General features: G+C 48.0%; 2 protein-coding genes across 12 annotated transcripts; one reads left to right on the plus strand and one right to left on the minus strand.

The window, feature by feature from the left end:
• fhip2b (FHF complex subunit HOOK interacting protein 2B) lies at window positions 1–13,032 on the minus strand. 5 transcript variants are annotated; one of them, XM_026188156.1, is made up of 18 exons: window positions 12,969–13,032; window positions 11,197–11,275; window positions 10,967–11,052; window positions 10,807–10,890; window positions 10,177–10,281; window positions 9,646–9,765; window positions 9,410–9,565; window positions 9,026–9,219; window positions 8,825–8,936; window positions 6,131–6,207; window positions 5,892–6,045; window positions 5,647–5,807; window positions 2,469–2,579; window positions 2,290–2,380; window positions 2,060–2,209; window positions 1,836–1,976; window positions 1,648–1,748; window positions 1–909 (listed from the first exon to the last, which is right to left on the minus strand). In XM_026188156.1, the coding sequence occupies exons 3-18, from the start codon at window positions 11,000–11,002 to the stop codon at window positions 807–809; spliced, it is 1,896 nt and encodes a 631-aa protein (XP_026043941.1). In that variant the 5' UTR covers window positions 11,003–11,052; window positions 11,197–11,275; window positions 12,969–13,032; the 3' UTR covers window positions 1–806. The 5 variants fall into 5 exon arrangements, with proteins under 5 accessions (XP_026043941.1, XP_026043939.1, XP_026043942.1 ...); XM_026188154.1 differs by lacking the exon at window positions 12,969–13,032 and adding an exon at window positions 12,353–12,415; XM_026188157.1 differs by lacking the exon at window positions 12,969–13,032 and adding an exon at window positions 12,121–12,344.
• On the plus strand, window positions 12,990–21,970 carry LOC113033938 (gelsolin-like). 7 transcript variants are annotated; one of them, XM_026188146.1, is made up of 20 exons: window positions 13,048–13,133; window positions 13,212–13,283; window positions 13,955–14,155; window positions 14,340–14,494; window positions 15,572–15,736; window positions 15,800–15,859; window positions 15,941–16,030; window positions 16,238–16,327; window positions 16,423–16,555; window positions 16,740–16,828; window positions 16,947–17,075; window positions 17,145–17,231; window positions 19,684–19,817; window positions 19,928–20,018; window positions 20,101–20,271; window positions 20,559–20,733; window positions 20,806–20,927; window positions 21,363–21,440; window positions 21,519–21,579; window positions 21,744–21,970. In XM_026188146.1, the coding sequence occupies exons 3-20, from the start codon at window positions 13,963–13,965 to the stop codon at window positions 21,905–21,907; spliced, it is 2,187 nt and encodes a 728-aa protein (XP_026043931.1). In that variant the 5' UTR covers window positions 13,048–13,133; window positions 13,212–13,283; window positions 13,955–13,962; the 3' UTR covers window positions 21,908–21,970. The 7 variants fall into 7 exon arrangements, with proteins under 7 accessions (XP_026043932.1, XP_026043931.1, XP_026043934.1 ...); XM_026188147.1 differs by lacking the exons at window positions 13,048–13,133; window positions 13,212–13,283 and adding an exon at window positions 12,990–13,041; XM_026188149.1 differs by lacking the exon at window positions 13,212–13,283 and having other exon boundaries at window positions 13,048–13,152.
• Window positions 21,971–21,977: the final 7 nt, after the last annotated feature.

Genomic DNA, 21,977 nt, shown 5'->3' on the forward strand with positions numbered 1-21,977 from the left:
GGCTGTCAGCACTTTTATTGTCTCACACATGAAACTCTTCATCATCATCATCATCAATTATTCAAAGCTTTTTCATACTGTTTGCTCAGTGGACCAAAAGTATGTGGACAGGTGTTCCCGCCAAAGGGAGGAGTGACTTCGATGTGACACTCGCCATGTGAAAGCAGCAGGAAGTCCATCAGGCAGTAAAGTTTCATCCAGTGAAGCTGATAAACAGTTGCTCTCTTTCACCAGAAACTAAGCAACATGGTTGCACGGTGATTGACAACATTTAGGGCGGGGCTAATGATGAATGAGGACTCGGCCCCATGAGGGTTTCTCTGTATTTAAATGCGTGTTCAGCCAATCAGACGGCTCATTAACCCTGGCTCCATTCATCAAACCGCGCCCACACAGTCAGAGATTCACTGACATGTCACATGACAGGCATTGCTCGCTTTGACAGTGTGTTTAATCGCAGTTTCTAAGTGTAACGTGCTGACATCACTCCATGTGATCGTCCAATGGGAACGTCTCACTGACATGTGACACATTCAAAACTGGACTCTGACACCACTTCCTGTTTGTTTAAAATCAGCTAAAGACTAAAACCATAAATAAACGTGCTGACCAATCAAACGCAGAGTGACGCCGAGGTGTTCAGGTCGCCTCAGAAACGGCACCAAGACATCGGCCAGTTTTTCGCTATACAAGAAGAACTTAAAAAATCACTTGAAGACTCTGAATCTGCTTCTTCCTCCCAGGTGCACCTGCAGCAGGTGAGCCAATGTTTACATGTTGATCTGTAATCCAAAGTTCCAGGTGACTCAGTCCTGGTCCTGGGGCAGCTTGACGAAGGCGATGGCAGCAAGCTCCTTGCAGAACTCCTCGAGGACGATGACTCCTTTGAGCAGGGTCAGGTGATCCAGTCTGTGGACACACCCACAGGAGAACTCAGGTGAACACAGGACCAGCAGCGCTCACAGTCAAAACAGCTGAGTTCAGTACAGGTGGAGTCTGGAGTACGACGGCAGACTGCACAGGGCTGCAGCTACTGATCACCGAGTAATCGAGTAAGAACATTTTTGTCTTATTAATGAGCGATAATAAACACACAAAGAGAGAAAACTTCTTATTTGTAAGCACTTGAAACAGTTTTTATATCATTTCAAAGCCTTGTAATAAATCTAGGGCTCCTCGCGCCCCCCTCTAGACTCACGCCTGTACACTTCCATGTAAAACGTGACGGCTGCCGTCAGCCTGGAGCGAACTGTGGGGTTAAAACATGCCTCAGATTATCTGGAGAGCTGTGTGTGTGTGTATGACACAAGCGGCGGTGGGTGGAGCCTACTTCACATCACGGTTTGTTGAGGCTCCGACTCCTGCAGCTCTTTCCCAGTCAAGGTTCTAATGGTGGACACCATGTTTCCTGTCACGCTACCGTCTCCCTAACGGCTCCGCCTCTATGCTCTTCCCGCCTCGTTTCTACTGCAGCAGCTTTCACTCGAAACGCTCGTGTTTCCGTCATTAACACATTAAACAAGCATCAAAGAAGAATTTGTGCAGAGACATTTTATAATCGAGTCACTCGATGAGTCGCTGCAGCCCTGGTAAGTGTGTTTACGGCGCCAGGCGTGGCTGGAGTGAGGTGTTACAGCAGGTAGTTACCCGGGGTCGTGCGGCAGGCCCAGCAGCGCTCTCCTGGTGTTCAGCAGTCGCTCGTTCAGGTTAGAGACCTGCTGGATCCTCTGCATCAGCTCTCCCATCACCTGGCACACACACAGGTGATAAAACAGACATGCCCTAACTTAAAAACAAATGCATGGCCCCGCCCTCCTCTGGAGAACGTGTCTCACCCTGATGAGGACAGAGAAGAGTGACCTGGAGGACTGAGACAGGTGTATGTAGGGGTTGAGCAGGTACTCGTGCAGCAGAGGGTGGCTGAACGCCGACAGCCTGGAGAGAACAGCCGTCAGCTGCAGGTTCAACTCGTACGGCTGCAAACACACGACATCATCGTCATCACCTGCACAGGTGAGCCAGGGGGAACCACGCAGGGCACAGGTGTGTGTCTGTGTACCTGCTCCAGGAGGCGTCCCAGACGGTCAAAGAGAACTTTTAGCAGGTGACCTTCAAAGAAGGAGGCGGAGTCTTTACCTGACGACAGGGAAAGGGGGGGGGGAGTAAGCGGCCAATCCCAGGACAGCGAGAGAGCCTGACACTCGGTCACCTGAGGAAATGGGAGGAGTCAGACAGGGTTTGACTGTAGGGTCAGAGACCAGTGACAGCTGTGTGTGTGTGTCTTCTGACCAGTGTGTGAGCGTCGTGGACGTACGTCTCGTATCCTCCTTCCTGCAGCAGCTGAGACGACCGCACCTGAACAGGAACCAAACACAGGAAACTACACACACACACACACACACACAGTCGTGTTTTGTTCCTCGGGTTAACTCGTTACTCTCTGTGCGGCGCAGCTTCAGGTGCGTTACCTGTTGATGACATCATCAGCTGTCTGGGGTCCGGGTGGAGGAGGCGGAGGGGGGTGGGGACTGTCTGAGAAGGTCAGGCTGTCGGAAAAGAAGGGGTCGTCCTCTGGGTCTCTGACACACAGGAAACGCATCATCAGCCGCGGACAGCTAAGACTAGAGATGGACCGATCCGATATTACATATCGGTATCGGTCCGATACTGACCTAAATTACTGGATCGGATATCGGAGAAAAATAAAAAATGTAATCCGATCCATTAAATATCACGAAAGCACCTCACAAAACTTGCAACACGCCGTAACTCACCTCAGAACGTTAGCACGTCGGAGCAGTATGCATCACGTGATAGAGCAGCTGTGGCATGCGGGACCTGTCGGTGGTCTGGATAGCATTTGGAGCTTCGCTAGCAACCTGGCATTTCATCTCCGACAAAGTTATCCCCGAGAGAAGTAAAGCAAGTGTGTAAGTCCATCTCTGAATGTTTGTAAAGCATTCCCACGTTAAGCTTAACGAGCGACTGCCTCTCGCTCTCCGGCTGCTACTTCAATCGTGAAACTGCTTAAATGATCAGCTGATCGGCTTTTCTGTCGCGAGTCCGTCTTTGTTTTTGGCCCACTTTGCACCAGAAAGAGGAAACCAGCGGCTGAACAACAGCAGCACGTTTAAGCTTGATCAGCTGTTGTTAGAATTTATTTAATATTACTTTCTACTCGAGGATCTTTTTCTATGTAGCTGACGCTGGTAACTGTGCAGGGGCGGATCTAGCAAAGTTTAGCCAGGGGGGCCGATAGGGCATGAACAGGGAAAAGGGGGCACAAAGACATACTTTTCTTTCTTATTCTCATTTAAAATGTCTAGCTTTTAATAAATAATTATCTGACACCCAAAGTTTTAATTTGATGTAAAATGAATAGAAGTCAATTACTGTATATAGTGACTATTAAGTCTAATATATATACCCTAGTAAGCTATAGTACTTTTTCCTTTGGGAAGGTACCATCTGTGCAGTCTGCAATTTTGTTGAAGAAACATGTTGAATCTATTTAATATTTCTTGAAAAATAATTGATTTCTGTGCATTTTTTTTCACACTGCATCAAATTAAGGTTGATTACGTCGATTAAGCATCATGAGGTGGAGCGTGAGGGGTGGTTCCCTATTTTTTATTTATTTATTTTTGTTGTTGCTGGGAGTTGGAACCCTATTAGTTAGGTTGCTTAATATTTACGCTAAGTACTCTTTAAAATACCAGAATAGGGAGGATGGTGTAGGTCTAAGTTTATTAGATTGATCAGTATTGCTGAACTATGAAATACAGTGGGGCAAAAAAGTATTTAGTCAGCCACCGATTGTGCAAGTTCCCCCACTTAAAATGATGACAGAGGTCAGTAATTTGCACCAGAGGTACACTTCAACTGTGAGAGACAGAATGTGAAAAAAAAATCCATGAATCCACATGGTAGGATTTGTAAAGAATTTATTCGTAAATTAGGGTGGAAAATAAGTATTTGGTCACCTCAAACAAGGAAAATCTCTGGCTCTCACAGACCTGTAACGTCCTCTGTAAGAAGCTTTTCTGTCCCCACTCGTTACCTGTATGAATGGCACCTGTTTGAACTCATCATCTGTATAAAAGACACCTGTCCACAGCCTCAAACAGTCAGACTCCAAACTCCGCCATGGCCAAGACCAAAGAGCTTTCGAAGGACACCAGGAAAAGTATTGTAGACCTGCACCAGACTGGGAAGAGTGAATCTACAATAGGCAAGCAGCTTGGTGTGAAAAAATCAACTGTGGGAGCAATCATCAGAAAATGGAAGACATACAAGACCACTGATAATCTCCCTCGATCTGGGGCTCCACGCAAGATCTCATCCCGTGGGGTCAAAATGACCATGAGAACGGTGAGCAAAGATCCCAGAACCACACGGGGGGACCTGGTGAATGACCTGCAGAGAGCTGGGACCAAAGTAACAAAGGTCACCATCAGTAACACACTACAACGGCAGGGAATCAAATCCCGCAGTGCCAGACGTGTTCCGCTGCTGAAGCCAGTGCATGTCCAGGCCCGTCTGAAGTTTGCCAGAGAGCACATGGATGATACAGCAGAGGATTGGGAGAATGTCATGTGGTCAGATGAAACCAAAGTAGAACTTTTTGGTATAAACTCAACTCGTCGTGTTTGGAGGAAGAAGAATACTGAGTTGCATCCCAAGAACACCATACCTACTGTGAAGCATGGGGGTGGAAGCATCATGCTATGGGGCTGTTTTTCTGCCAAGGGGACAGGACGACTGATCCGTGTTAAGGACAGAATGAATGGGGCCATGTATCGTGAGATTTTGAGCCAAAACCTCCTTCCATCAGTGAGAACTTTGAAGATGAAACGAGGCTGGGTCTTCCAACATGACAATGATCCAAAACACACCGCCCGGGCAACAAAGGAGTGGCTCCGTAAGAAGCATTTGAAAGTCCTGGAGTGGCCTAGCCAGTCTCCAGACCTCAACCCCATAGAAAATCTGTGGCGGGAGTTGAAAGTCCGTGTTGCTCGGCGACAGCCCCAAAACATCACTGCTCTCGAGAAGATCTGCATGGAGGAATGGGCCAAAATACCAGCTACTGTGTGTGCAAACCTGGTAAAGACCTATAGTAAACGTTTGACCTCTGTTATTGCCAACAAAGGTTATGTTACAAAGTATTGAGTTGTATTTTTGTTATTGACCAAATACTTATTTTCCACCCTGATTTACCAATAAATTCTTTACAAATCCTACCATGTGGATTCATGGATTTATTTTTCACATTCTGTCTCTCACAGTTGAAGTGTACCTCTGGTGCAAATTACTGACCTCTGTCATCATTTTAGGTGGGGGAACTTGCACAATCGGTGGCTGACTAAATACTCTTTTGCCCCACTGTATTTTTTTGTATACAGGTATAACAGAATAGCTTTAGTGTAGTTGTTGTTTTAAACTTGAGTATGAACTTGCAGACTTGCAAAATGCAGCAAGATATTTTAAAAAACAGTTTTGTTGATTAAAAAACACTATATCGGATTCATATCGGTATCGGCAGATATCCAAATTTATGATATCGGTATCGGTATCGGACATAAAAAAGTGGTATCGTGCCATCTCTAGCTAAGACACAGGCCAACCCGCCACACATGAAGCACCTACTCGCTGTCCTCGCCACTCTCCGTCTGCCGCTCCTCCTGTGCCGAGGCCGGTGGACTCAGGTAACTCTGAGTGTGCAGGAAACTCAGCACCAGCACGTCCAACACGTCCCTGTGAGGCTTCTGGAGCAGCTCCTCCACCAGACAGAGCGACACCATGCTGATCTGAGGACACACAGTCGTTTCTATGCTTCCCGTCTCTGCACTCTAGCTAGCTGCAGGTGTCAGCTCGAGTGGGCGTGCTCTCACCTGGTCAGAGATGTGGTCGCAGCGGCGCAGCAGCGGCTGAGCGGCGTCGCTCCGCAGCAGGAAGTGGACGAGCTGATCCAGCAGGGATGAGGACTGGACGAGCCTGACAGTGGCACAGAGGACGGAGGTGGAGCCCAGCACCACCTGCTCACACCTAAACACACACAAACACACACCTAAGATCTGATAGGACCCCCACTTCCTGTGAGGAGGATGACGATGGATGATGAAGGACTCACGTGTCCAACAGCTGAGGCTGAAGAAGCTCCACCAACCAGAGCTGATGAACACACACAGCCAACTTCACTGACAACACCTGCAGACACACACACACACACACACACACACACACACACACACACACACACACACACACACACACACACACACACACACACACACACACAGAGTGAGGTGTGAGTGGAGATTAGATGGTTTTGTTAGCATTAGTGATAGCTTAGCAGCAGTGTTAGCATTAGCACTATCAAATGTATCTTGATGCAATCACCCAGGCACGGAAACGAGTTGGTTCTGTTCATCTGGCAACAACGTAGCAACAACCACTGATTGATGATCACACACACACACACACACACACACACACACACACACACACACACACACACACACACACACCTGTTTATGCTAATGATCATAAACTGAGCTGTTCACCAGTGCTGCTCGTGTCAGCTATTGTGCAGATGTCCTGCTTACGAGGTTGGAGACCTGCAGTCAGCTGATGATGAAACCTTTTCTACGTCCAGATGAACAGAAGCAGCCTTTGGGAACCATCAGCTGTACTACAGCGCTGAGGATCATGACATCATCAGCTTGACGCATCATGGGACCGTGGTTAACACGAGCTGGCGATGGAGCAGACGCAGGTAGAAGCTGTGTTTACTGTGAAAGTTAAATCGAGGACATTGCCCAATATGTGCAAATAAAGAATAGTAAGTCACCCCATCTTCACTGTACACGAGGCATCCCTCAGTTCAAGTCTAGGCCCCTGGTTATGTTCACCCTATGACTTGCTCAGTGTGTGCAAAAATGTAGACACAATTATTTATGCTGATGATACGGTAATTGTTACACAAGCCAAACTGCTGATGATGCAGCCCATCAGCTTTCATTGGCATTACATGATTTACAAAAATGGCGGAATGACTCATGTCTGTGCCTTAATATGGTAAATGGTAAATGGCCTGTATTTATATAGCGCTTTACTAGTCCCTAAGGACCCCAAAGCGCTTTACATATCCAGTCATCCACACATTCACCCATAATGTTAAAAAGACCGTATCAGTGATCTTTAGTAAAACTATAACAACCGTGGCTGCAGTGAAAGTTCGCTTGGGTGCACAAGAACTAATTATTGTTGAGGAATTTAAGTATTTGGGAGTGCTGCTAGACTCAAAATGATCCTTTTAAAGAACACAAACAAAGTAGTGAAAACTGTAAATGTTAACATACAGAACTTTAGACATATCCGCACATCATTAACAGACACAGCAGCGACTACATTGCTGCACTCTATGACACTGGCTCATATTGAATTTATATAGAGAGATATAGATAGAGAGATAGATATATTGAATCATATTGGTAATTTACAAAGTTATACATGGTCTGGCGCCTCCACCAATGAGTGATTTTATTAAAAGTCTAGCAGTGTTGCCTCGACTGACCCGAGCCACTGTGAGAGGGGATTGTGAATCTGCATTTAGACCTTTTCACAGATGCTCTGTCATATCAGGGAGTGAGCTTCTGGAATAGTCTTCCTTTGCTAGCGAGGGAAAGTTTCCCTCTCTGTAAGAGTCACTTAAAGGGCGGCTGAGGGACACAATAACATGTGATCATGGTTAGTAATCATGCTTCATATTGGACGTGAAAAAGAGTTAGTGTATTACAAAAAGGGAAACCACTATTAGTGTAATGTGTGAGTGCAATATCAGCACAGTCAGGGCATGTGCAACACTGTGCAATATAACTGATGTGTTTCCGTTCTCTATACTGTCCTCTGTTGTGCATTCTTGTTGTCATTGTTTGTTCTAATATGATGTGATCACTTTTTTTGTCCTTGTCACATGACCACTAAAAAGTGTCTCTGTATGTTTTTCCTAATGTGTGTGTAACAGCAGCCTGCCAGAGGGTCTGCAGATGGAAATAAGCCCAAGGCTGCAATCTGGCATAATTACATTTGTTAGAATGTTCATTAAAAAAAAAACAGCGGGCTGCTGTAGCAGCGCGGTGTGAGCGGACTATCAGCTGGACAGAGGACGTCTCAAAGGACGTGCTGACGGTGCAGGTGAGCTCGCGAACATTTAGCTGTTTACAGCCTTTGACACACGGCGAGGACAACACGGAGAAAGAGCCTGCAGACTGGAAGCATCCTTTGGTCACATGACACTAAAGCTTTCTGCCCACAGACAGTGAGCTGTGTAATGTGAGGCTACAACCCAAAGACCGGCCTCTTCCACAGTCAGCTCACAGTCGGCCCACAGCGAGCCCACGGTCAGCTCACAGCGAGCCCACGGTCAGCTCACAGCGAGCCCACGGTCACGGTCCCTGCCAGGAGAGCGTCACACCTGGAGGACCTGAGACGGTCCAAAGATTGCTCAGGTCATGAGTGTGAGCAGCACGGCGAGTCGTTCGCACCCTGGATGCTGCAGGAGAAATTCATCGCTCTGTTTAGCGGCACGCAGGAAAAACTGAAGAGCTCGTCACAGTCGCACACACCCGAGTGTGAGCTTGAACCTGTTGGATGTGCGCACCTTTGCAGGAGCTCATTTAGACGAGTCTTCCTCCGTATCACCTGTTGGTTTCTCTGTTTACATTTTGCGTGGACAGCATGGCAGCAGCTACCCACAAAGCACTGGCATCCCTGAGCATTATTAGCATTACTAGCAGCTGTGTACCTGTCATGGTAGTATTACCTGTGGTGCCTGTCTCATCAGGTGATCCAGGAAGTCCAGCCAGCAGAAGAAATTGTTCATGTGACCCACAGACTGTGAGCTGGGGTCAGTGCTGAGGTGAGAGAACTGAGAGCTGAGGGGAAGAGGAAATGCTGCAGTACACCAGTCTGCATCGTGCACTACTGTGTGTGTGTGTGTGTGTGTGCGCGTGTGTGTTCTTACCTCCAGGGCGTGTGAGGCCAGCTCTGCAGCTCTGCAGCGTCCTCCATAGGCAGCAGGGAGTAGAGGTCCTGCAGCCTCACAGCCAGCAGCTCTCCCAGCTGGGTGTGAGTGCTCAGCAGCTCCCCTGAGAACCCAGCCTGCAGCCCGCAGAGCAGCAGGAGGCTCTCGTGGGCCTTCAGACACACTGAGGTGCTCTGTGAAGGGACAGTGATGAAGCGCTCCGTCATTAGTGCAACACACAGGGTCGCTGCCGCTGACTGCGATTGGTCAGAGCTCACAGTACTGCGTGCTGACGTCTCTGCTCGTCAAAACTTTCTGTCATCTTTCATTTTCCAGTTATTCAGACGGCACCTGAATGCACCGCGAGATGTTCGGGTTACTGACCTGGCTCTTAGTGAGACCCAGCAGGGCCCTCAGCAGACAGCTCTCTGATTGGATGGGGCCGCAGGGCAGCGGAGGATCTGTCCCCCGACTGGATGCCTGCATGCTGCTCTCTGATTGGTCAGAGCTCAGTGTACTGCTTACTGGTTGGTCTGGAAGCTGAAAACAAAGATAAAAGTCATGTGATAATGAGCTCACATCACGTGACAGGAAGTGGACCTAAGACCTTCTGAGGTTACCTGTAAGACGTATCTGAGCGTGTGGGGATCCTGCTTCACTCTGGAGCAGACAACCAATAGGAACTGAGCTTCCTCCTTTTCAGTCTGGGAACCAGGAAGCGCACAGAGGCAAATCAGCTTCTATGGGGCGGAGCACATAGTGACATCATCAGCACAGGCAGTGGTAGAGAGAAAGTGAAGAACGGTTAGCTTTATTGGGAAGATTTAAATAAAAATAAGCAGCTTGAGCTTAGCAGCATCAGTGTCCTTAGGTGTCCTCAGGTGTCCAGGCTTCAGGTCTGTCCCCTGCGGGCTGTCCCCCAGGTGGCTGAGAGATAAACCGCTGCCTTGTTTCCTCTGTGCTGTGCTCAGGTGGAGTGTCTCACCTGCCTACGCTCTGACGACCTCACTACACTGTCTGTAACCTAAACTTCCTGCTGTGTGCGTGTCACTGTAAGCTGTGTGAGGACTGACAACACCTGCAGACACACAAAGGACTGACAGGCACAGATGAGCCTCTGCAGTGTGCTGTAGATGTTCCACCTGGTTTACCTGCACAGGTCTGTAGACGTTCACCAGCTGCAGCAGAGGCTTCTGCACCTGAGACAGGAGCTTGGAGAAGAAGAGGAGCACCTGCTGGGACATCCCTGGAGGATACTGAGAGAGGACAGAAGAGTTACAGTGTTAGCTCACAGTTCACCGCGTTTCTGCTCTGAAGCTAAAACTGGATTCAGCACAGAGACCCTCACCTGGAGACAGGTGTTCCTACAGACTGTAAACAAACAATGGCTGCTTCGGACTAAAGCTGCAGTCTTTGTAAAGCAGACTATTCTTGCTGTAAAACCTGATCTCTGAGCTCTAAATCAGGACTTCACCAGCTGATGTCACAATGTCTGCTTCCATTGTTCATATACAGTCTGTGGGTTACACAGGAAAGATCCACCAATCAGAGCTGTGAGCTCCTAACGCTACAAGCCATAAAACCTGACCACGCAGCTCAGTCTCAGTGCCAGGTACTAAAACAGGAAGTAAACAGCGAGCTGGTCCTCTAAGATGGGCACGTTAGCCTTTCAGACAGGAAGTGAACTCATCAACCTGAACATTTATGACTGAAGAGCAGGATCATCATCATCATCCTAGCCTGCAGCTTTCACTGTATCAGTGAGTGTGCAGCACCATTACCTGAGCCTTCCCCAGTGTGCACAGAGTCTCCAACAGCTTGTGCTGCAGCAGGTACTCCATACAGGCTCCTGTGTCCTCCACGGCCTGATCAATACAGACAGGACATTCAATACTCTGATGGATATGCTGATCAATACAGCTCTGAGTCACACTGACGCACCTGCTGCTTCTCCTCGTACACCAGGATGTCCAACATCTGTCTGAGATGCCAGGGGATGTCCGTCTGTCTGACAGGACGACTGTCATCTACACACACACACACACACACACACACACACACACACACACACACACACACACACACACACACACACACACACACACACGAGGAATTCAATTGGCTGGTTGTGTGGCTGTGGTAACAACTAGCTGCAGGTTAAAGAGCCTCACCTGTCGTATCGATATAATAATTGGTGATTGATTTCCAGTGATCGACAAACGAGTCAAACAGCTCCACCGTGGGCTCCCTCTGACAGACAGGTGAGATGTGAGGCGGAGTCAAAATGAGTTTAAGAATACTTAACAGACAGGAAGTCCAAAAAAAGCCACAGAGATGTGGTGTTTAGAAAAACTGTGTCTCAGCTGTTGTCCCCCATTATGGATGGAGATCTCACAGTCCAGGAAGGCTAACCAAGACCTTGGTGGTGTTCCAGGGTAGGACAGCAAAGCCCTGTGTTCCACTTCTTCCATGTACAAGTTGGACACACTGGGTGAAACTGGGGAACCCATGGCACACCCATGTTTCTACCTGGAGCACCTTGTATGTGAAACATGTGGAATGAAGACACAGTTCCAAGAGCAAACACATGTCAGCTGAGACTGAAGAAGTCACCCGGACAAAACGTTTCTCCCACTGAAACGCTACGTCCAGATGAAGACAAATTTTGAGGGGCATTTCTTTACCTGGATCATTAAGCATGCATCAAGCCAGGGAACCAATCAGAGTGCTTCATCAGCCCTGACCTAAACCAGCTGAGTACAGATCCATAAAGCTGATCGGTGCCTTCATGTTCTCTGTACTCACTGGTTGCTTTGCCTTCAAACGGCTTGGTTCCGATCAGAACTTGTTAGCTGATTCAGCCAATTACAAGTGAGCTCCTGTCAGCCCCTCCCACGGCGGCTGACATCACAGCTCTGAGCACAGCAGCTTCTGTTTTGGTCCCAGCAGCTGTAGAACTTCATGTCCTGACCAGGTCACCTGTCTCGATCAGTTCACTAGGTTTATTTATAAAGCTGGTTTTAATTAATTTCAAAAAGCTTTACTGGTATACTCATTAGGTGACAGTGAAGTACAGTAACAGCTGGCACACATACCTGTCTGTCCTGTCTCTACCTGTGCGAGTTCCTGAGCCCTGACACAAACCCATCTCCAGCAGGTAAACACCTGGAGTACTCTGAAGCTAACGTTAGCGCCTGTTAGCTTCTGTGTTTACGTTTCGGTGACAGCAGATTGGTCAGGGTCAGCAGTGACAAACAGCTCATCCGAGTGACTAACTTTGTCCAACTTTTCACGGAGCTAACAGCAGCTAACTAACTGCTAACTCACCGTCTCCAGCGCGTGCAGCAGCATGCTCGTGAACCTGCCGAACGTCTCCATTTTCCCGCCTAAACCGAGCGACCCCAGCCGACCGTCAGCCCGATTATTCCCGTTTATTCCCGGTTTTCTGCGACATGTCGACCAGCTGTGCTAACAGCTGAGCGCTCCATGTCAAACGGAAACCTCCACGTAAACACATCCGATCGGAACTTTCACAATAAGACAACGTCAACGTAACGTATGCTGAGATTTCAGAATAAGCGCTTCAATAATAGTTAAAAACAATCAATTCGAGAGTCGTCGGCTTTAATTAGTTTTAGTAATCAAATTAATTCTAAAAAGTTCAGCATTAAAGTCAGTGTTAGAAAGCATGATGACCTGCCTCTATCAGTCAGACAGTCTGACGTGAACTTTCAGTTAAATACGAAATTTTAAGGAATCACTGATTATTGTGTGAACCGCAGCATCGTAAATAAAATATGTTTAGTTATAAATAAAGTTTTTGAGTAGTTTGAATTCCGATTTCGTCACAGGTCACATGTGGATCAACCAGAGACACGCTTCTAATGCATTCTGTTCATTTCTGTATGAAAACATGTAGAAATATGCAGAAGACTAAAACAACCTAATTGCACCTGGAGCCGCACGGACAGCATCAGAGGGACGCTCAGCTGGTCTGAGCATTTGCATCGTCACAGGTGAGGTGAGGGAGGGGCTTCCTAGGTAAAAGGCGCTGCAGCCCCGCCCTCTTCTGTCAGAGACTCAGGTGGAGCTCAGTGAGAACATCCAGGTGAGTTCCTCTGTTTCAGGTAAGTTTCTGTGACATCATTTCGAGCCTGTCATCAAGGTGATGTTTGTTTTTCCGCAGAAGCTCTTCATCCTCCTCGTCATCCTCATCTTTCCTTTCCACAGTCAGTCTTGCTTCTCAGTAACTGCTCAGGTGTGTTTCCTCTGTGTTACCTGTGATCAGTGAGGAGGCATTCGCTGTCTGTCGGGTTTTCCTCTTCCTGCTTTTAAACTTCTTGATTTCAAATGTTTAAATATAGAAAACCTTCACTTACTGTTTCTGTGAATGCCACAGAGGTGACACACACACACACACCATGCTAAAACATGCATGTCAAAACCAACTGTGTGTGTTGATGCAACCTGAACAGGTTGAAACTTGATAGATGTTTTCATACAGCCTCAGGGTTGGATGACCTGTGAGCTGTCAGGTGTGTTAGCTCATGTTTGCAGGTGTGTCAGAATTGGCACAGGTGTGAAAAAGGAAGTGCACACAATGAACCAGCTACTGCAAGAGGAACACAACGCTGTTAATACGACACACACACACACACCTGTGCTATGGGAGCTGCAGTGAAATTCATCATCCAACAGCTCTGAGCTTTACGTGTGTTTTCGATTTTGATTGGGCTACAGCACGCACCTGTTTGTTGTCCTGTGACTGATTTTAATGTTTTCATGACTTAGGGTTAGCCAGAGTAAGTAAATCTGATATTGTGGGTGGGGATTACATACACGCCACTGGTTAATGCTTCTGCCACGCCCCTTTCAGTGAAACATTTTCAGGTTGGACTGTTTTCTTTTCTGTGGCTCCGCCCCTTGTAGGTGACATCATGGTATCCCATTCAGAGTTTGAGCGTGCAGGGAAGGAGGCGGGGCTTCAGGTGTGGCGGGTGGAGAACATGGAGCTGGTTCCTGTTCCTGAGAGCCTGTATGGCCGGTTCTACATCGGCGATGCGTACCTGATCCTGAAGAGCACGAGCAACCGCAGCGGTGCCTTGCAGTACGACCTGCACTACTGGCAGGGTACTGCAGTATTTCACGTACTGATACTACTGCCACTAATACTGCTGGAGAACATGTCGTAGTGACAGTCGAAATAAATGCAAACGGGAAGTGGTGTAGCACTGTGACTCGTGATACTGCAGTACTTGGTGGTGGTTGCAGCTGACCAGCTGTTCTGCTCTCTGATTGGCCGACTGTCTCACAGGTTCAGCGTGTTCTCAGGATGAGAGCGGAGCAGCGGCTATTCTCACTGTTCAGATGGACGACTTCCTGCAGGGGGCGCCGGTCCAGTACCGCGAAGTACAGGGCTACGAGTCTGGTACCTTCACCGGGTACTTCAAATCTGGTCTCACATACATGGTAACTACAACACAAGTACTACTATTACTACTAGTAGTGCAACGATATTGAACCGTTCGATACAGTGCTTTCAGTTCGGTACGCATATGTATCGAACAATACAAAATCTTTAATTTATTTTATCAACTTTCCTTCTGACGATGCTGTCTGTGTTGAGCGCTCAGTGGATCTGCGCTCGACAGTGCAGCTTAGGCGGAGTAGTCGAACGCAGATTCACTGAGTGCAGGGCAAGCTAGCGAGACAGAAGTTAAGCTCGTTGCAACATGGCAAATTGAACCTCCCCCACCCTCATTCAGATCTGGCGTTTGGAATTATTTTGGTTTTCATGTGACGTATGACCCTGAAGGTAAGCGAGTCATGGACTAAAGTAAAACAGTATGTTGGATGTGCCACGCAATGCTCAATTACATTGGTGGGAACTAGTGCGTTAGCGCAGTTAGCTCATTAACGTGTTGGCCGTCTAGCCCCACGCACGCGGCGATCCGCGGTAGCTCTTTAACGGAGATTTGCCGTGTTGTGGCGTTAATGTCATTTCAGATTTACGCTGACAGCACTAGTGTGAACACAACGAATATGACTGCACATTTACTCCGACAGCATCCTAGTGCAAAGACGAGTGGAAGCAGACAAAAACAACAAGCACGCATGCTACAAACTTTACCCGAGTCATTTAGACAGCCGTTAGCACAGGATTCTCCTTATGGGGACCTGATATGTTTAATATGCTGCTGAGAATATAGCCCAGAAGAAGCGTATAGTAGAGCTTTTATTTTGGAAAGAGACATTTCTCTGTAATGAACTCTCTTTTCCAAACATGAGTGATTTCTCCATCAGATTTATTATTTTATTACTTTGTTGTTTCAGCAACATAAAATTTAAAAACTGAACGTTTGAGTTAAAATATACATTTATAATTTTAATAAATGACAAATTAAAAAGGCATGAACATTTTTTTTGCATCGAACCGTGAATTTTGTGTATCGTTGCACCCCTAATTACTATGTGTACTTATGCTGATTCTGTGCTCATTAATGAGCTCATTCTAAATGACATCACTTCCTGCCTGTCTGGATACAGAAAGGGGGCGTGGCCTCAGGGTTCAAGCACGTGGTGACCAGTGATGTTGGTGATGTTAAGCGACTGCTGCATGTCAGAGGTCGGCGCGCTGTCAGGGCGACGGAGGTTCCTGTCAGTTGGGACAGCTTCAACCAGTCAGATAGCTTCATTCTGGACCTGGGACAGGTGAGGCAGGGGCGGGACAGGTGAGAGAGGGTGGTACAGCTGTAAACCTGTTTTTCTCTACAGGAAATTATTCAGTGGTCTGGTTCCCACAGCAACCACTTTGAGAAGCTGAAGGCAACCATGGTGAGTACTGACATCACCTAATTACGTCATCATTTTATGATGTCACAAAGCAGAATACCTGATTAATTAAATCTTCGACAGGTGTCTAAGGGTATCCGTGACAATGAGAGGTGTGGGCGGGCTGAGCTCCAGGTCTGCGATGAAGGGGCGGAGCCAGAGAAGATGGTAGAGGTATGCAAATCGTGTGTAATGATTTCATCACAGACTCCTTAGCAGTACAGAAACGCACCACAGCTCAGTTCCTCTGGCGTCCAGCAGAAGCAGCAGTGAGGCACAATAGGCACATTTACAGCCTGATACAGAAACTGTTCTGCTGTTTAAGCTGCAGTGCATGATGGGACGTTCAGCTGACCTTTCACTGCTCTCTGTTGTGTTCAGGTTCTCGGGGAGAAGCCGGAGCTTTCCGAGTCTCAGGCTGACGACACCGAGACAGATGCTTCCAACAGGAAAGCGGCTCGTCTCTACAAGGTAACAAACTCTGGTGTTTCTCACCTGGATCGTCATCCAATCAGCTCTCCGTGGCTGCCCATGATGTCTGAAGATTTACACGTGACTCGTCTCAGGTGTCGAATGCAGGCGGAGACCTGGAGGTCACTGTGGTGGCCGAGGAGAGCCCGTTCTCCCAGAATACTTTGGTGTCCAGCGAGTGTTTCATTCTTGACAACGGAGCCAACGGACACATCTTCATCTGGAAAGGTGAGCACAACAGGTGTGAAACCAGCAAGACCCATCTGACAGGCCGGGAACTGGTCATGGAGAGGGAGCACTCGTTTTTCCACCTGTGAATAAACTGAACGTCCGGAGGTCGCCTGTCTGGATGAGCCTGAACAGAATGTAACACCTGCTGGTCCAAATTAACGGCGTGCGTGCGTGTATGCAGGTAAAGATGCAAACTCGGAGGAGCGTCACGCTGTCCTGAACACCGCAGAGTCGTTCATCTCAAAGATGAACTACCCCAGTTTCACACGGGTAGAGACAGACACACACACACACACACACACACACACTTACAGTCTCACCTGAGATGAGCTGCATCAGGAAACAGGTGATCCGATTTTCCTGTCCTACCTGTGTTCCCGCCCCCCAGGTCCAGGTCCTTCCTGAGCACGGGGAGGGGCCGCTCTTCAAACAGTTCTTTAAGGACTGGAGGGGCCCCAGTGACACGGTCGGCATGGGAACCGCCTACGTGTCCAATAAGATTGCAAAGATGGAAAAGGTAAGCCAATCAGCTTCCAGGACTAAACTGTGCCGAGCCAGACCAAAGCTGACTCCTGTGATTGGACAGGTGCCGTTTGATGCAGCTACGCTCCACCAATCAGAAGGCATGGCGGCGCAGTATGGCATGGTCGACTGCGGGGACGGAGAAAAACAGGTGAGAACACCTGAATGTCGGCAGCTCAGGTACACGGTCACCTGACAAGCATGATGTTACTCAGGGCAGGTTTTCAGCCCTGAGTAACATCTGCAGGTTTCAGCTCAACAACGACAAGCTGAGAGGCTCCTGACTGACGAAACCCGGGGCAGTAAAGCTCCAGCGTGTGACTGACCTCACTGTAAGGCTGGCTCACCTGCAGCTGACCGATCCACCCGCCCACCTCTGTCACCTGTGTGTGCAGGCACACGTCGCTGCTGCAGAAGAAAGGACTCTCAGAAAATCGGCGACCATCTACCGCTTCATAACGCCTTTCTGACTCTTCGCTGTGTTCTGTTTGTATTTAATCGAGCTGATACCGGGGAGAAGCAAAGACCACCTCGTAAAGCATAACATGTGATGTTGCAGAGCTCTGTGTGTGCTGAGCAATGATGCATGAGCAGGCTTTTGGTGCTTATTCTCTGGACTGACGCTGAACAAGCAGAAACCTGTAACGTGCCCTGCTCACCAGCACGGTTTGAAGTACCCGAAAGGCTGGTTCTGCTCAGCTGGACGTTTTCAGTGGGAGAAAATAATCCTCCCCCTCCCCCTCCTCCTCCTTCAGTGTCAGCTGACTGCAGGTTTCAACATTATAAACGGGACATCTGCACAATGACTGAAACTAGCACCAATGACTAACAATGGTGAGGTCAGTTTATGATCATTAAAGGGTGCATTTTTTTTAAGGGCCTACCAGGTGTTAATGTGCAGACTGTCATGACCACTGGTCACAGACAGTAAGGTAGAAACCTGCAGTCAGCTGAGACTGAAGGAGTCACCTGATGATGATGATGAAACGTTTCTCGCACTGAAAACGTCCAGATGAGCAGAACCAGCCTGTTTCCTTACCTGGATGACTGAGCGCCCATCAACAGGGTTTGAAGTACAGTACAAAGTAACTGTCACGCCTCCCTGACAGCCACATTATGACAGAACTAGCACTAATATTACTGAAGAACAAACGTATCAGGCTGTAAACATGCAGGATTGAGCCAAAGCGATGATCACCAGCAGCTACCATCATTGGTTGTTTCATTCATTTAAATATCCTCCACCAAATCTGTGCACTGAAAGGTGAAACAAATGCATGTGAAACTGTCCACACACAGTTGTGCCTCTTTTGGTGGTTTTCCCCTCACACTGGTCGACCTTCAGATTGTGTCACAGCAGGTTTTCTTTCAAGCTGGAGAGATATGATCCAAAGTGCACATTTCACATAGCGAGACCTCATTTGCAAATTTCAAATGTCATAAAACCTCAAAGATGACGAAGACTGCAGATGATGCGTTCACCTGTAGTGTCTCCTGTTTTGTAACTGAGAGGTCTGTTAAGGGTTCAATATTGAGGAAGGGTACAAGAGGTGATCGAAGAATAACCACACTGATCCGGCCGGGTGAAGTCAAACGATTTTAATGAATACACGCGTCTGTGAAAATATGGCACTTGTGACGTTCACACAGCTTCACAGCGAAGTGCCTTGAGGGCACTATTTGGAAAAAACTGAACCGAATGGAAATGTGGCCGTTTTTCTTCCTCCAGTCGTACTCGTACTCCAGCAGACTAACCGAGCTGAAAGCTTGAACGCCACATCATCCCTCCTGTCTGATGGAAAACCGTCTCCATTGGTGCCAGGAGAGTTAGCAGCTGTGTTCACAGGTGTGCTGATAAAACATTTGCATGTAAGTCAGACACACTAGATTATCACCCGGCTGCACTCATTACTGTCTACACCAGGGGTGTCAAACTCAAATACACAGTGGGCCAAAATTCAAAACTGGAACAAAGTCGCGGGCTAACATTAATATTTATTGAAATATATTTGTTCCTCCAGATATAAGAATGAATCTTATGGACTCAAACACGTTTTGCTGAAAGACTGAATATGGAACAAGCAAAGCTTAATACTAAAATATATAGATAAGCTGTGTAATACCAGTAGGCCAGCTCTAATAGTAATTTGGTATGGCTTCGCGGGCCAAATGTAAATAGGCTGCGGGCCAAATTTTGCCCGCGGGCCAGAGTTTGACACCTGTGATCTACACAGAAAGGACTCAGGACCTTCCTGTCACTGAGCAGGACGAAGCCAAAACATAAGAGTTCGTCACACGCAGCAAAAACAGGCTGGTGTCAGCCTTGGTCACATGAAGCACTCTGATTGGCTCGTTAAATTTTGAATGTTCATGTGTAACAGAGGCAGGTTACACGCGCCTCTGTTTGGATTGGACATGTGTTTCTCAGGATCTCGATACAAACTCAAACATGTAAGTCAGTGACTTCACTTACACGAGGTGATATTTTAATTGTTTTCCAGCTTTTGGGTTTTTGATTTTAAAAAGCAATCTCCTTTTGAAAGCTGTGACGTCCGTGGCCGCAGAGCCGCCAGGCTTTACAAACAAGTCCGTCTCTGTCGTAGATTTGGAGGGTCGAAGGCTCGGAGAAGGTTCCCGTGGACTCGGCGTCCTACGGTCAGTTCTATGGAGGAGACAGTTATATCATCCTGTATCGCTACCAGCACAGCGACCGAAGCGGTCAGATCATCTACATGTGGTGAGGCGCTGCATGCGTGCTGGGATCCTCGGTCATGTCTCTCCACAGCAGGGTGCCATCTAGTGCTGGAAAACTTGCTTCTAATGTAGATGTTTTTATTCCCTCTATAGGCAGGGAGCGGAGTCTACCCAGGACGAGGTTGCGGCATCGGCCTTCTTGGCTGTTGAGGTGGATGATGAGCTGGAAGGAAATGCTGTCCAGGTAAACCAGCTGGGAACGCTGAGCCCAGTCTGTTAACCCAACCCACTGAGCAGGAAAGGCTCTTACTCTTACCTGTGTGCAGGTGCGGGTCATTCAAGGAAAAGAGCCCGCCCACCTCATGAGTCTGTTTGGCGACAAACCACTGGTGGTGTACAAGGGAGGGACTTCTAGAGAGAACGGCCAATCGGAAGCTGCAGACACTCGCCTGTTCCAGATAAGAGCCAATCCAGCAGGAAACACCAGAACTGTGGAGGTGAGGCGAGAACTGGAGCCCAGTGAAGACGGGTTCTTTCCTTTTAGAGTTTTAGTCCAGAAAATCAAAGTTCCTTTGGTTCAAAGAACGTCCCAGACTTCTGGTTGATAGACTTTGAGTCCAGAGAACTCTGAGGGCTCAGCATTTGAGTCCAGAACTTTAGTTTTAGCTCAGGAATATTTTGGTCCAAAAGCTTTTGGTTCAGATCTTCACGCCTTGCGACTGTCACGTCGTCTGAGCCTGCATTGGTTAGTCCAGGTGGAGCCTGACTCCTCTGCTCTTGTCAGGTGGAGCCGTCCTCCTCCCGTCTGAACTCCAACGATGTTTTCCTCCTGGTTTTGCCCTCTGGATCCTGGATGTGGAAAGGCAGTAGAAGCAACCCAGACGAACTGAAGGGAGCCGAGCAGCTGGCTGAGATCCTGCATGTGACCCCCACCCTTCTGGACGAGGGGGAGGAGCAAGGTGGGGAGGACAGGTGAAATATTTACCAATGTGCACATACTAGAACCATAAACTGACCATCCGCGGTTACAGATGGATTCTGGGATACGCTGGGGGGGCAGCAGGACTACTGTCGGTCTGCTCGGCTGAAGAACCAGATGGAAGCTCATCCTCCCCGGCTGTTTGCCTGCTCCAACAAGACTGGAAATTTCAAGGTCTGTCAGTTCGTCACATGATTGGTTCTCCAGGAGCAAGGCCAACGTCACCATCATCGTTTACTACAAAGTTCTAGCAAAGCCAGTTTCATTTATACAAGATTAATCGGTCAACAATCAGCTCGATAGTTTCAGTTTCCACCTGAAGCTGAAACTAACTTCTAAATCCAGAGACACCTGGAGGCTAGACTTTATTATATCCTCTTTCAATTCAGTTTTAATTACAGTGCACAAAATCACAACAATAGTCTCCTAAATACACTTTAGACTGTAAAGTAAAGACAATAAAACAGAAAAGCAGAGGGCCGGCCGTCTGCTGTCACTGGCTGGGGGTGAGGGGAGGAGTGCGGGACAAAGACGCGCTGTGGAAGAGGCTGAATGTTGGTGACCAGGCTCGGTGCTAAACAAATCTTCACAGGTGAATCTGTGTTTCAGGTAGATGAAGTTCCAGGTGAGCTGACGCAGGATGATCTCGCTCCTGATGATGTCATGATCTTGGATACCTGGGACCAGGTGGGCGTCTCCTTCTGTTCATACAGTTAAAGATGTCTGCATCTCTTCGGTGTCCTCACGTCCTGCGTCCTGCTGCAGGTGTTCGTTTGGATTGGAAACGAAGCTCAGGAGGAGGAGAAGACTCGGGCAGTGACATCAGGTGAGACCGACAGGAGGCTAAAGTGGGCGTTACCTGGCCGTGTGTCCGATGTCCTCTGCTCTGAACTCGTCTAATATCTCGAAGGATCGGTTCAGTTGTAATTTAAAGTCTAAACTCGTAACTTTTGAGGCGTTTGAAATTAAAAAAAAAAAATTTCCCTGCAGCTGAGCGCTACATCGAGAGTGACCCAGCCAATCGTGACCCTCGAACCCCCATTGTGACGGTGAAGCAGGGATTCGAACCGCCAACCTTCACCGGCTGGTTTCTGGGCTGGGAGTACGAATACTGGTCCATTAGCCCACTCCAGCGCTATCTCCAGGCCCTGTGACCTCACTTCCTGTTTACCATTGACCTTTGAGCTGTCTGCATGAATAAAAGCTTTTTATCGACATGCACGT

Source organism: Astatotilapia calliptera, chromosome 12 (assembly GCF_900246225.1).
Source record: "Astatotilapia calliptera chromosome 12, fAstCal1.2, whole genome shotgun sequence".
NCBI lineage: Eukaryota > Metazoa > Chordata > Actinopteri > Cichliformes > Cichlidae > Astatotilapia > Astatotilapia calliptera.

Bases quoted from the DNA above. Each gene is read 5' to 3' on its own strand.
- LOC113033938 (XM_026188147.1), top strand. From the start codon at position 13,963: ATGGTATCCCATTCAGAGTTTGAGCGTGCAGGGAAGGAGGCGGGGCTT. The intron at 16,556-16,739 runs GTGAGCACAACA...GCGTGTATGCAG, and splicing joins ACACATCTTCATCTGGAAAG to GTAAAGATGCAAACTCGGAG. The intron at 20,734-20,805 runs GTGGGGAGGACA...CCGCGGTTACAG, and splicing joins GGACGAGGGGGAGGAGCAAG to ATGGATTCTGGGATACGCTG.
- fhip2b (XM_026188154.1), bottom strand. From the start codon at position 12,403: ATGGAGACGTTCGGCAGGTTCACGAGCATGCTGCTGCACGCGCTGGAG. The intron at 9,566-9,645 runs GTAACCTCAGAA...CTTTGTTTTCAG, and splicing joins CGCTCAGATACGTCTTACAG to CTTCCAGACCAACCAGTAAG. The intron at 2,210-2,289 runs GTCAGAAGACAC...CCATTTCCTCAG, and splicing joins TCCACGACGCTCACACACTG to GTGACCGAGTGTCAGGCTCT.